This window comes from Electrophorus electricus, chromosome 8, assembly GCF_041902795.1.
Source record: "Electrophorus electricus isolate QZ-2024a chromosome 8, ASM4190279v1, whole genome shotgun sequence".
Classification (NCBI taxonomy): domain Eukaryota; kingdom Metazoa; phylum Chordata; class Actinopteri; order Gymnotiformes; family Gymnotidae; genus Electrophorus; species Electrophorus electricus.
The window spans coordinates 7208978-7221997 of record NC_137504.1 but is presented as its reverse complement, the minus strand read 5'-3'; the positions used below and the strand labels follow the sequence as shown (position 1 = coordinate 7221997).

At 39.4% G+C, this 13020-nt stretch overlaps 1 protein-coding gene across 12 annotated transcripts in view; it reads right to left on the bottom strand.

The window, feature by feature from the left end:
- Positions 1-12430, bottom strand: part of gria4b (glutamate receptor, ionotropic, AMPA 4b) — a 63528-nt gene extending 51098 nt beyond the window's left edge. For 3 of the 12 annotated variants that reach the window (XR_014124891.1, XM_081719226.1, XM_081719227.1), the window contains exons 1-2: positions 11776-12427; positions 10664-10822 (exon numbers count right to left, since the gene is read on the bottom strand). Coding sequence is in view for 10 of the 12 variants with exons in the window: in XM_081719226.1 (XP_081575352.1) it covers positions 10664-10822; positions 11776-11863 (247 nt within the window). In the remaining 2 variants the exon portion in view is untranslated. Of the gene's footprint in view, positions 1-10663; positions 10823-11775 lie in introns of all 12 variants that reach the window. The other 9 variants (XM_035527162.2, XM_081719225.1, XM_035527161.2 and 6 more) reach the window with 5 other exon arrangements.
- Between the last annotated feature and the right edge of the window lie 590 nt (positions 12431-13020).

Genomic DNA, 13020 nt, shown 5'->3' with positions numbered 1-13020 from the left:
CCCCAGCTCCCACCATTATGAGACAGTACTGTCAACTAATGCACTAAAGATGGATGGTCAAGATCAAATATGTTTTGTCGGAATATATAAATATGTATAAACACATATCTCAGCAAGATTTCTCATGTTAAGTGCATTAGTAATTGCATCATATTGTTTGGGATAGTATAGTTTAAGTAATATTAAATATTATTTAATTTTGAAAAACATAAAACACAGTGAGATATGAGTATGCACTGAAATGTATTGAAAATTGCATACAATTACTCCCATACCCACGAAAAGCAGCTATTTGAAGATCCAGTACAGTGGATCCCTATGGGCCTGTCTAAGCAGAGAAACCTCTGGTTGAAGCTAATAATAGCATCTCATTATTACCAAGTTATGGTAAAGGAAACATAAAGATGACATTGCAGGCCAGAAGCTGCATTCAAACACTTGACTTCCTTCACTAACTTGCTCTACTGATGGGAAGGAATTTGAGATTTAATGAACTGACCTTGCAGACACAGATCTAATTGTAGATAAAATTTTGCTGTCTGTGAATGCTCACAATCCATTTTAATGCGTACCCTGCACCTATACACATTTCACATTTATGGACTATAGCCAGCTTGTTTCTTTTTGTCAAATTTTGTCAGCCACGCCAGCCACCTCTTAAACTCCCAGGAACCATGGGCAGTTCTAGAAGCACATAACTACACTTTTTAAATTAGCTTCTCTAGAACTACTGAATAATTCCTAGAAATTTACTGAATAACATGCGTTTAGATTAATAACTCCAACATCTTCAAAACTGGCTTTTAAATAGTGTGTTTTGTAGCAGTAATGTTGGTACAGCAACTTTTTTCCTAACATGGTCAAGCACAGGAATTGAAAAATGGGACAATACAGATCACTTTGAATAAACGTTAAAACCTCAGTTGATGGAATAATTATGGTTGTATAACTAGAAATAGTTTACAACAGTGCTTTATACAGCAAGCAAGTTATACAGTGACACAAACTTAGTAATACTAAGCCTGGTGCAAAAGCATTTGACACCAAAGCATGTGATTGTTTGAGGTCACCCATGCATTTGCATGTGTTTATGCACAGGTATATGTGTGTGTTTATGCATCCATTCCAACTACCAGAAAGCATAAGCAGCACCCCTTGAGCTCAAACACTGAGCCCCAAAGAAAGACCTGCTAAATCGACCATTTCACTATTTGTGGCAACCAAATCCTCTGACTGCTGTAGTTTTTGCCCAAATACGAGAGACAAACAGATCCTTTGTAATCAAGGTCTGTGTCTCAGAGTCTGATGTTAGCAACATACTGGGGGAAATGGAGAGCGGGCAGCGAGGACCATTCCACTCACACAAGGTGGCTTTTCTGCAATTAAAAAAGTGGTTTTGTAAAAGTATACTCTCCTTTCAAACACTGAGGGCAAAAAAATGCACTTTGGAAAACATGACCTACTAACAGAATTCTGTTTAATATTAAAATTCATTCAAAGTACACGATTACTACAAAACTTTGGTCCAAGTCTTCTTTAGGTGTATATGCACTATATTATATACATAGATTATTTACTCACATTTACAATGGTAAAAAAGAGTCAATTGTTTAGTCACACATATGTTACTAACTTGTGTTTGATCACACAAATTTATCATGCGAACAGATCGGCTATTGTCTCTAACTGTACACTTACAGGATGAGTGTGAGTATAGCTTTGCTGTTGCAAACTGATTCATACAGAATTGTTCTTATGAAAACCCTTTCAGTCATGCACTGAATGGAGAAGCATCACTGGTTTTTCTAACCTTACAAAAATGCCTAGCTATAAATATAGTAGAGAGAGGCTGAATAGAAAGCATTTAAAGAGAGTGCTTAGGAAAAAGCTAAGCTCATAAGGTAAGTTTGTAAATAATGATAGCTGGATGATGAAATTTGGTGTCCATATTTTAAAATGGTCTCTTCTGAACTCTAAAATGGCATGCAGTGATAATAATTGTGCATGAAATGCAACTGGATGCTTTGTATAAGAGGTGACACAGCATTAAACCATCTCCTCGGGTCTACAGAGCCTCTTGTAACCACACCGAGTCTGAAATTTTTGTGTGATGACTTTGATTGCTGGCCATATGCCATCTAGCCAGTAAGGAAAAACAGAGAGCTTTTCTCTATAATTCAATCACAGCACCAACAATTTAAGTAATTAATCAATACCTTCTAATGTGATACAAAAAAACAATATGATTCACTACAAAATGAAAACCTTGAACATTTCTTTGCTCACTGAAAAAGTCAACTGAAAAATCCTAACAGTGATCAAGTTAACCTGAGTTTTCACAAGCCATGTGTTCTTAATTTTTGTCATTCCCCACCCATAATATTCCGCTTCTTATGCAGCTATCTTCCCCTGCCTCTTTTCAAAGTATTGCCAACCTAATGTTGCATACCAAGCGTTTTTCCTGCGTGCCTGCCTGCCAGCCACCTTGTATACTGACCTGTGCTTCCCTTCCAGACCTTTTCCTCAGTCTAATCTCTGAAAACCTCCTGCACTCAGCCTTTCTGTTTTGACCCTGGATTGGAAAGACCTTGAGAAAAGCACCATGCTCTGGAAACTGTCTGAACCCCACAGCTTCTCTGAATCACACCCAGAAATTGTGGCCTCTGAAATACATTCATAGCTTGCTTGTCTTAAAAATAAAACCTCTCATAATTGAACCTTACTATATCTTGGATACTTGCTTTCCTTATAGGTATACTGTATATCATGAGAGATGCAACATGTGAAAGCATCATTTTATAAATGGCCCGTTAATATTGGATGTGTATCAAATGCATATTAATATGGCCAAAGTTAAATAAGTAAAACTGTAAGAATAACAAAGAGCACATCTGGATCTGTGAACACCTACATCTCTTACTAAAGCTCACTGATGACATTCCAGCCCTCTGTGTCCTTTTTTTCTCTCTTTCAATTAAAAGCACTTTACTAGAATAGCCTCTTTGCTTCTGTAACTTTCCATAAAATGTTTTAGCAAAGTGTGCAAAGCGCATCCTCATATCTTTAATCATAATGGGGAGAGAAAGAGCAAGGTGACACTGCCAAAAAGAAAAAGGAACCAAAAGAAATTAGAATAGTAAGAGATGGGAGATAAAGAGATGGGAGAGAGATGGAAAGATGGATGGGGTGGATATTGAAGTGTGTTTGATGTAGACTAATTAAGCATATAGCAATCAGGAGTTCATGCAAGGCTGCCTCCAGCACCCCTGCCTCCAGCTTGGCTCCAGGGAATTTAAAGGTGATGTTGGGTGGGGGGTTGGGGGATTTACAAAGCTAGAGGAAAAGAATTCTGAGGCACGTACTGTGAAATGGGAGAAACTAAAATTAGCTTCCAGAAATATTTACACTTTTTTTCTTATAATATTGAGCAGAAATCTTACAGATTAACTTTTAATTGCATTGATTTACAAAACCTATACCCCATACAAATCATATAATGTTTGACCAAATGATTACTCTACAAACAGAATCATTAGAATGGGTAAATGAAAAACAGCTTGCACTTGTTTATAAAGTTTTTTTAACAGAACTTGAAAAATATTCAAGGAATAATTTTAGCTAGCCAAAAATATTAGTGATTTAAAATGGTGAAATATAAAGTCACACTTCTAGTGATTTTTTGCAGCAAGGTCTGAGATAATTGCTCTTAGGAAGTATGTTGGAGAATATGCCTGGCTCAAAGCTCTACAACAATACAATATTATTCAGCAACAATTTACTGACAACACTCCCACCCATATTCACTGTAGCCAGTTATTTAACACGCCCCTCTAGCAAATTATCAGCAAAACATTTGAAAAAAACAAAATAAAACACAAATTAGATGTCAGACAATGGTGTTCTTCAGTAACTTATGGAAGAAAGACTGTACATAAATTCATCCTTCCTAGGCAGCTTTCTATACATTCCCAAATCTTCTTTTTTTTTCTTTTTCTTTTTCTTTCTTTTTTTTTTTTTTTTTTTTTTTTTTTTACAATTCTACCTCTCTGAAAGTTATACTTAGTCCTTTAGCTCTGCCATTCTGGTGCAGAACCCAGAACTGTTTTTTTTTTACCTCCTACATTTCCACAATCACTCCTCATGCCACAATCATCAACTGACAAAGACATCATCTGCATTTATGAAAAAAGCATTTGTGCTTGCTATTTCTTATATCACTTGTATTGTTGCCCATGATGTGATAAGATCATAATGAAAAAATAACTTCAGGTACTGTATGAGCACCTGGAATGAAAGGCCAGTCATACTCTTTGACTGTTCTGTGATGGCAGCACATTACAAGCAAGTTTACAAAGAAAATACCTTCAGAATGCACCTTGAGAAACACAGGGAAACATTTCTAAACAAAGCCATGGCAATATACCTGTCTCACCTAGTTAGCTATGCTATCCCTCACCAAAGAGTGTTTATTCGGCTCTCTCCTGTGTCAGGTTTTCCTGACATTCCCATCCCTTCATTCTAAGCTTTTCATCCGGCTCTCTGCAGGTCAGTCTATCAGACACTTTAAACAGGAGCAACTGACTCATATATTAGAAGGGGTTTGCATTGATACATGCTGGGGTGGGACCTGGGACCATTTTAGAAGAGCACTGCAGATGTGCCGAGATCATCAACAACAACAACATCAACAAAATTTGATTTAGTAACCTCACACATTATATTTTTGTCATTTTCTTATTTTCTGTGATGTCTGGGTATTGTCCTTGATTTTCTTGGAGGTCAGTGTACTGGGAATAATGATTACAGTTACTTTATAAAATATGGTATCAAACAGGGAATATATGATGTGGAAACCCTCTCCAGCTTATCTAAAGTCATCTTTATATAATATAAAAGAATGCTCTATACAAAGAAACTGGCTCCTCATGCTAGATCCAATTATTAATTAGTTATATGGTTCAAACATAATTTTGCAACATTTGAGGACTTATTTGATCTCATGAAAATCACATTTAATTTGAATGATTGGCTGTTGGGAGAGTTAGTATCACCAAAATGAAGTACAATACTTCCTTCTCTACAGATAAAGCCTAGTCCCCTGGTACATATTTAAACAACATCTCCACACACATCTACCTTTCCTTTCTTACATCCATATCTGTGCAGTGCACATATCCATAGAGGGGGACCACATGTCTAGTTCTTACTTGTAGAAACAGTAAGATCTGCAGGCAGATGATAAAAAGAGGTAAACATAGGACCTGCCAGAGGAAGCCTGACAGGCAGCTAGTGTCCCCAGTATCACCGTTTCTGCCTGACTGTCTGCTTCCTGCTCGCCATCCATGTATGTAGGACTGAGGCAATCCATCACGTCAACCCCTGCCATGTTCTTTGAGTGCTGTTTAAAGAATAGGGGACCGTGCCATGGGTAAGCATCCCAAAGGCCTGGAGTGGCACTTTGAAAAAGGTTCAGAAGGTTTGAATGGATGGAGTCTGCTTGGCTGCGATGGTAGCTACTGCTCAGTGAAGCAACTGCTTTGAGGCAAAGTATAAAGTCACTAATCAGTAGAGAAGCCTGTCCAGACATAAAGATAGCCACGATGGAGCATAATGAATAGAATTCATAGATATTTTCTATGATACATGACGCTATAGGATTTATGGTGAAAACTCTGAAGGACATCCAAGGGCTTTTAATAACTGTTTTGATAAACAACTGCACAGAGGAGAGGGAAAATAAACAGCCAATACATAAGTCTCAAATAAAAACCATGACTATGAAGAGAACACTGGCCAATTACCATTTGTGTGTGTGTGTGTGGGGGGGGGGGGGGGGGGGTGTATGCATGTTCCACGACAACTACTACATCAATATACCATCTGCCTAAACCTGGACCTTGAGTCCTGGTTTTCACATAAAGCTTCATTTGGGCTCTGCTGGAGCAAGTAGCCTGATAATGAGGTAAGATCTGATTCGTGCTCCTTCAAACTGCAGGCCAGACCTGCTGGGGCACAGTCACTGGAGAGCCCCAGTCAGGACGTGAATCCCACCCACTTAAAGGCTTTTTCTAAGCCCTGACTCCCAAGGCAGGACAGGAAATGGTTTAGCAGAGTGTGAAAAGAAGAAAGCATACATGCAGACACCAGCACACACACTGACAAGAGAAGCTGCAACAAGCCACCAAATTATGGCATAAATGTATTTTAAAAATTAAATATCTTGTACCCACAAAAAGATAAACTGTTAGTATATGTTTCTGTTCTCACAGCAGTGTAAATTTTAATACAGTCAAATAAAGATAGGAACCTATAAATCAAAGCTGGGATTTTAAGCAGGAAACCCATTAACCTTGTAATTCTCCAAGCTTTCCTCTCCCTTCCACACCATACATCTCTTGTCTCCACGAGCTAGCATCAGGTGACCAGAGACTTCTCAGCTCCACACTGCTCACCACTGCAGACAGTTGCAGGAGGTCACTATTGATTAAGAACCTGCAGCCAACTTATGCAAACATCATCCCCAATAATGAAAGCTTGAGAGGGACAGGTTGAGAGAGGTAGTGTGCCATGGTATTAACCATGGAGGGAAGAGTCAAGTGGAAACAGGGTTGAGCTCTGTTCACAGATGGTCCCTAATGGCTCAGAGTTCCACTCTGAGTCTGGTTTCCAAAGCACATGGAAATGAAAGCCTTCTGTGAGTGGCTCTGCAACACAGGGAACATCATGGCTTCAGCCACATGCATAGAAACACACACACAAGCCAGTTCTTTTTGTTAAAGTCTTCAGTGTGGACAGAACAAGAAGAATCTCCTCATCAAGAAATGAAACAAGACACTGGCAGAGAAGGATAGAATTATATATATATATATATATATATATATATATATATATATATATATATATATATATATATATATATAGAGAGAGAGAGAGAGAGAGAGAGAGAGAGAGAGAGAGAGAGAGAGAGAGATATTCCCAAGTGATAGCAACATTAGGAACATGGATGAAGAGCTTAAGAAAAATCTGAATCTGAAAAAGATTCCAGGGAGTAACTGTATTGTACAATAGTAAAAGAAAAAGATGTAGAAATGGCCAAAATTGCAGTGAAATAAAGAAGCTTTCCAGATCAACATGACATTTTGGACAAAGGTCCTTCATCACTGTGCAAAGTGCTTCTGAAATTATAACGGATGGATTCAGTTCATATTTAAAAAAGCAGACAAATCAGAACATTCATTCCATAGGTTTCTAAAGTTCAGAAAGTGTAGATCAGTTCCTTTCTTTTAAATTTCCTAGCTTCATTGCTGCCATGGCAACAACCAGTAATGTGAACAGTTATGTCATTAATGCAATTTCCATAAGCATTAAAATGCTTTGCCACTGGAAACCACAAATCCCTAATTGTGATGGTCTAATGGTGTTCAACAAAATGATCAGGAAGCCTTCTCTTGGTTTCTCTAATGTAATGCTGATTATATCTCTTGCAAAAAAATACAATAGACAACTGTTGCAGTAATACATGAGAAGGAATGGGCGATAACAACTGATCCTTATTATTTAATTGGCTGTGTTAATAAATTTACATGTAGTACATCTAGAGTGGTTACAGGCTACAGTACCACTGTTATTATTTGACATTTAACTCACTTTTGACATGCATGTTTTTGTCTCATCTGTATCAGATTAGTGGAAGATCTTTAAAAAGGCATGTGGTCTCTGTACCACATGCAGATCCTTATAAAGGCATGTGGTCTCATCTTTGTCACGATTCCCCTCTCCTGCCATCATGGTTCCTGTGGCGACAATTTTGGTCCATACTGACCAAATTATTTTGCCCAGAGAACTGCCACTTTTCGCACCATTCTCTGTAAACACTAGAGTTGGTTGTATGTGAAAATCCCAGTAGATTAGCAGTTTCTGAAATACTCAGACAAGCCCATCTAGAACCAACAACCATGCTACACTGACAATCACCTAAATCACCTTTCTTCCCCATTGGGATGCTCAGTTTGAATTTATGCAAGTCATCTTGACCATGTCTACATGCCTAAATGCAATGGCATTACATGGCAGATATTTGCATTCATGAACAGTAGCTGCTGGTATATATAAGATTCCAGGTGATTAACTGCAGTGTACTGTAGTAAGAGATGTAGAGATATTCAAAATTGTAGTAAAATACACAGTTTCCAGAGAAACAGGATGTTTGGGACAGAGGTCCTTCATCAGCTGTGCAAGCAGAGTGTTTCTGAATTATTAATAGGAGGAGCCAGTTTATATAATGAAAAAAAACATCTTCTTTTCATATATAATCTGGTGCCTCTTATATATAAATATATGTAACTTTCCCAACTCACCCTCCACCAGGTCTTTATCCTTCAAGCTTGGGTTCTCAAAACAAAACATTTTTGCCCTTGATTGTGAAAGAATCGTGTTCTTGCACTCCAGTTGAGCTTTCCAAGCAATGTGTAGAGTTGAACTCTTCCATGCCACAATAGACAAGCTTGAGCTCTGCTTAGTAGCTTATGGGATAGGTATGTGTGGCGATGCTATCACAGGAACTGACAGCACAGTAGGAGAGAAACTTGATTCAGCAATAACACAATTATACGGGGAAGGGCTAAAACCACAACTGTTCTGCTGTATCTGCATGCAGCTTGCAAAAAAAGCTAAACAGAATTTCCCACAAAGGTCATAGAAATCCTGCTACAGTGCAGCTAAGACTTCCCTCATACCCACTATATCACAAATTTGCATCATTCTCTGCCCAATTTAGCTACCAATGGTGTGAAATAACAGAAAACAGGGGAACCAATTGTAAAAGGTGAAAAGATCATTGGGAGAGAATAATCTGTCCTCTGCCTATCCCTCCTTAGCAGCTACAGCTCCAAAAAAAAGGAGTGAAAGCCCTGGTGCAACAAACAGCAAGCAAAGCTCCACCCAGAAGAAGAAAGAAGGAGCAAAGGAAAACAAGGCAGAGCGTGGGACACTGGGCTGCTGGAATATTATGCATGCATGGGTCAAAAGCCACTGTTCCTCCACTGTGATTTACATAGGCCCCAAAATGAAGAGTAATTCACTGAGTGGCTAATCTTCTTAGCCGAAACCAATTGTTCATACACAGTAATGACACCAGCACTTATCAGGCTGGTGTGAGTTACTGATACCACACTGTGTGCTTAATCTGATGAGCAAATTAAAAGTGCCACATAATTTCTCACAAATCTTTCATTTATTTCACAGAAGACATGCTATCTCCAGGTCAATGAACATTAAGCACACATTGTGGTGGTGGATTAAAGGTGCAGTGCTGGAAGTGGGAAAACAGCAGCAGGGAAGAAATGCCACCATAAATTTTTCTCATTATGCTAACATACAAATCATTAATGATGCTGATGATGCAAAGAATGATGACACATCAGATGGTCATGGTATATTATAAAACATAATGCAAGTTCATATACAGAACAGGCATTCATTTAGTATTAGCACTAATATAAAGAGCCTTGAAAAACTTGCATGCAAAAAGGTCTTGTTTAGATGAATTATGTTGCCTATTGTACTGGCACCAACTCACAAGTCCATTCCAAGTATGGACATAGTAGACACACAACAACCAGGCATATTAAAATACAAGACACACAAGAAAAAAAGGGGAGACCAAGCTCCTCATAAGATGGCTAAGGGAGTGAAGACCAGAGTCCCATGAGCTGGGACAGGCAGAGGCATGGGCCCAGGAAAAGAGGTGGCTGGCTGATGTGATGTGCTGGTTGCAGCTCTGGCTCTGTGCTGACCTTACCTTAGCATGAGCCTGATAGGAAGCGACAAAAGCCTCAACATTGGAGAGGTTGGTGGAGGGGGCTGTGCTGTGGCAGCAGCGAGGAGAAGGCCCTCGCTGGCCCAGACTGACCCCTGGGCAAAGCACAGCACCCACTGTGGTACTCTCATGGCCCCCTCCTTATTTTCACACCAAACTGTAGGCCACATATAGATAAGCTATACCAGGATTACTTTACAAACAGACTGTGACAGACCTACGCTGCTTTATTGGCAGAGAAATTAGGCTAATTACAGAGTAAAGTTGAAAAAATAAATAGATTGGACAGTAGAAATGTGTGTCAGTGTGAGCTCACATGAGGCTGTATCATTCATAGTATATAAATGTATACTATTCATATATTCATACTATACTATATTCATACACACAATGAACACCCTGGAAGAGAGAAAGAGAAAAAAAAAAGAGCATGTCCTTTTGTACTGGGGGGATGGGTGCGTATACACACACACACACACACACACACACACACACACTGTAGTGTCACTGGGAATGAATGCACTTAGTCTGTATTTGTGTCAGTAGAGAGCCTGAGGATAGATCTCCCAGAGAGAGACAAATACTGGCTGGGCAAGGAGTACCCTGTATCAGTGCAGGGTGGCTGCCATGTTCGTTCCATTCCTCTCAGGTGTAGCTATGCCTCTCGTTCTGAGCTTTAGTTATGTAGCGCTCACACCAGTGTCTATTAGTGGTACACAGGAACCCTAATAGCAGCTCATATGAAACCAACCCCCCTCTTCCCCCTCCCCCAGTGCCATTTCCTCCTATGGCTAATTAAGCAGCATGAATGCAAGCATTTGGTAAGCAGTCCCAGGCCGGACTCACAGGCATTGGTCACGGCAAAGCTGTTGGCAGTCTCAATGTTGTCCACGTGGGGCACCAGGTTGAAGGGAGCCTCCGTCGCATTTGGGCTTGTGTTGTGCAGAAATATGGCCAAACGGAAGGCAGTGTACTCCTGGTCTGTGTTTCTGATGAACAGCCCACCTGCAGAGAGAGGGGGGGGGGTGGGTGGGATTACACTCTTTGTCAATGTGCCAAATAAGAGGACTGTAATTTGATCATGTCTTTCATGGAGATAACTAAAAAAATAATTAGAAAATTAAAAAATGAAAAATTGAAAACATAAGCAAAACACTAAAAATGGTAAAAAATATATAAAAATCACAACCAGCCCAACTGATAAAAGTACATAATGTAGTGAGCAGTTCTTTCAAGGGACTAACACAGCCACGCATTTGTGACGTTAAGCTGAAATATAAAAGCACGTCGTAAATCCTAGAACCTAGCATTTTTCATCCCAACGGAGATAGGATCAAATGTGACTTTTTTTTTGGGGGGGGGGGGGGGGGGGGTGTCGAAAACTGACATACAGACACAGTGTGATGCAGCACTGGAATAAATTAAGGCACTTTCAAACGACGAAGAAGAGCGGACCACGTGAATTCATATCTAAGTCGTTTTATGAATTTAAAGCTAGGCAAATTTGCTACACCAGGAAACTGAGTTAACAAAACAAAAACTTTCATTGTATTCATATTCTTGTTCTGATCACTCCATACACGCAGAGCATCCTGTTAGTGCCGTAAGAACCACTGCAGTAGTGGCGCTCTAACGGCGACCAATGCCGAGCGTTAACACAGAGGACTTCATGACAGGAAATGAATGAAAGATACAGATTACAAAACACTTTTATATTTATAAAAACAAACAAACAAACAAACAAACGAAAAACGAGCACTATAACCTGCTTGGGCTTTTATAGCATGTGTGACTCAAACGCGAAGATCGCACGCTTATTCAAGTCTTATTCACATCCTACACGTTATCATTTGAAAAAGAAACTGGATAGAACAAAATAAATAAAGAAATAAAACGCAGTTTATGGCACTTGCCGCACAGCCTTGGGTTTTGGTTTAAATATGCATTCCTGTACTTACCAATTTGAACGCTGCTTGGAAAAGCACCCATAATGAGTCCCCAAGTGCAAGTAAATATCAGTAAAATCTGATTACAAAAAATCCTCATTTTGTTTAGTTAAAAACTATTGAGAGACATCGAGGATGACGTCAGATGGATAAAAGGAAAAACAGAAACGGTATTAGCAATCCATTGTCGCTGATTTTCCCCCGCAGTGCCGCGAACCCTGGTGCAACTCCGTCCGGCACTAGACGTTCCACATGCAAGATGGGGGAGCGCGACACAGTGGTGGGCAGTGTCTACCGACTGCATGTACAAACATCACACATGCGCCTTCGACCGATCTTGCTGAGCTCTCTTCGGACATTCTTGTAGTGGACTCTACTGTTTTAATGTAATGTAACTTAATGTGCAAGGAAGCAAAATCCGGGCACCTGTACTAACGGTCCAATGTGGTGACAATCCTCGCGGTTGGACCGTCCCTATAAAACAATAACTAAGACGGCTAAGTGGTGTAGCCTTTGCATGTGAAGGCGGTAGGGCGCCTGAAGTTGTAGTGTGGCTGTAAGTGTAATGTGTCTGGAGCTTTGGATTACAAATGGCATGCTTACGCAGTGTATATCCTTCTCCAGTGGAAATCCAGCAGAAAGTACATAAATAAACGATGAAAAATCAAAAATGCGGAGAAAGACCAAAAACGCCAAAGAATTAAAACAGGGTAAGGACGGCATAATATAACTGGTTATGTGTTTGGAATGTCATTGAGTCATACTTCATTTATCATACTGGCAATTTTTAAAATTTCCTGCATGTTCGTAGATCTTTAGAAAAGAAGATTTTCATTCCAAGACAATTTCCTATAGCGCTTATCGAACTAGGATTTTCATCGCTTTATTTAGTCTTTCTCGGGGTTTCATCGAAGCATTAGAGTGGCCTTCAATGACCAGGGTAAAGTATCTCTGAGGGAGAAGAGGATGGATGATAAAGGGAGATTTTAGCCTGTACATACTGAGTATGAATCGATTTTTCTTTATGCAACAAATACCGAGGAGGTTCCTGGGCGTTACTTCAACGTGCATTATATCTATTATAGCTACATGACTGTAATTATCGTAAATTACCTAAAGTGTCCTAAATGAAAAATTAGATCTAAATGTTACTAATGTTACTCCCTATAACAGTGCCCCAACACAATGCTATTTCTTTGACTACAACTAGCCTACTGGTTGCTGTGTACATTTCTTTTTCTTTCTTTCTTTCTTTCT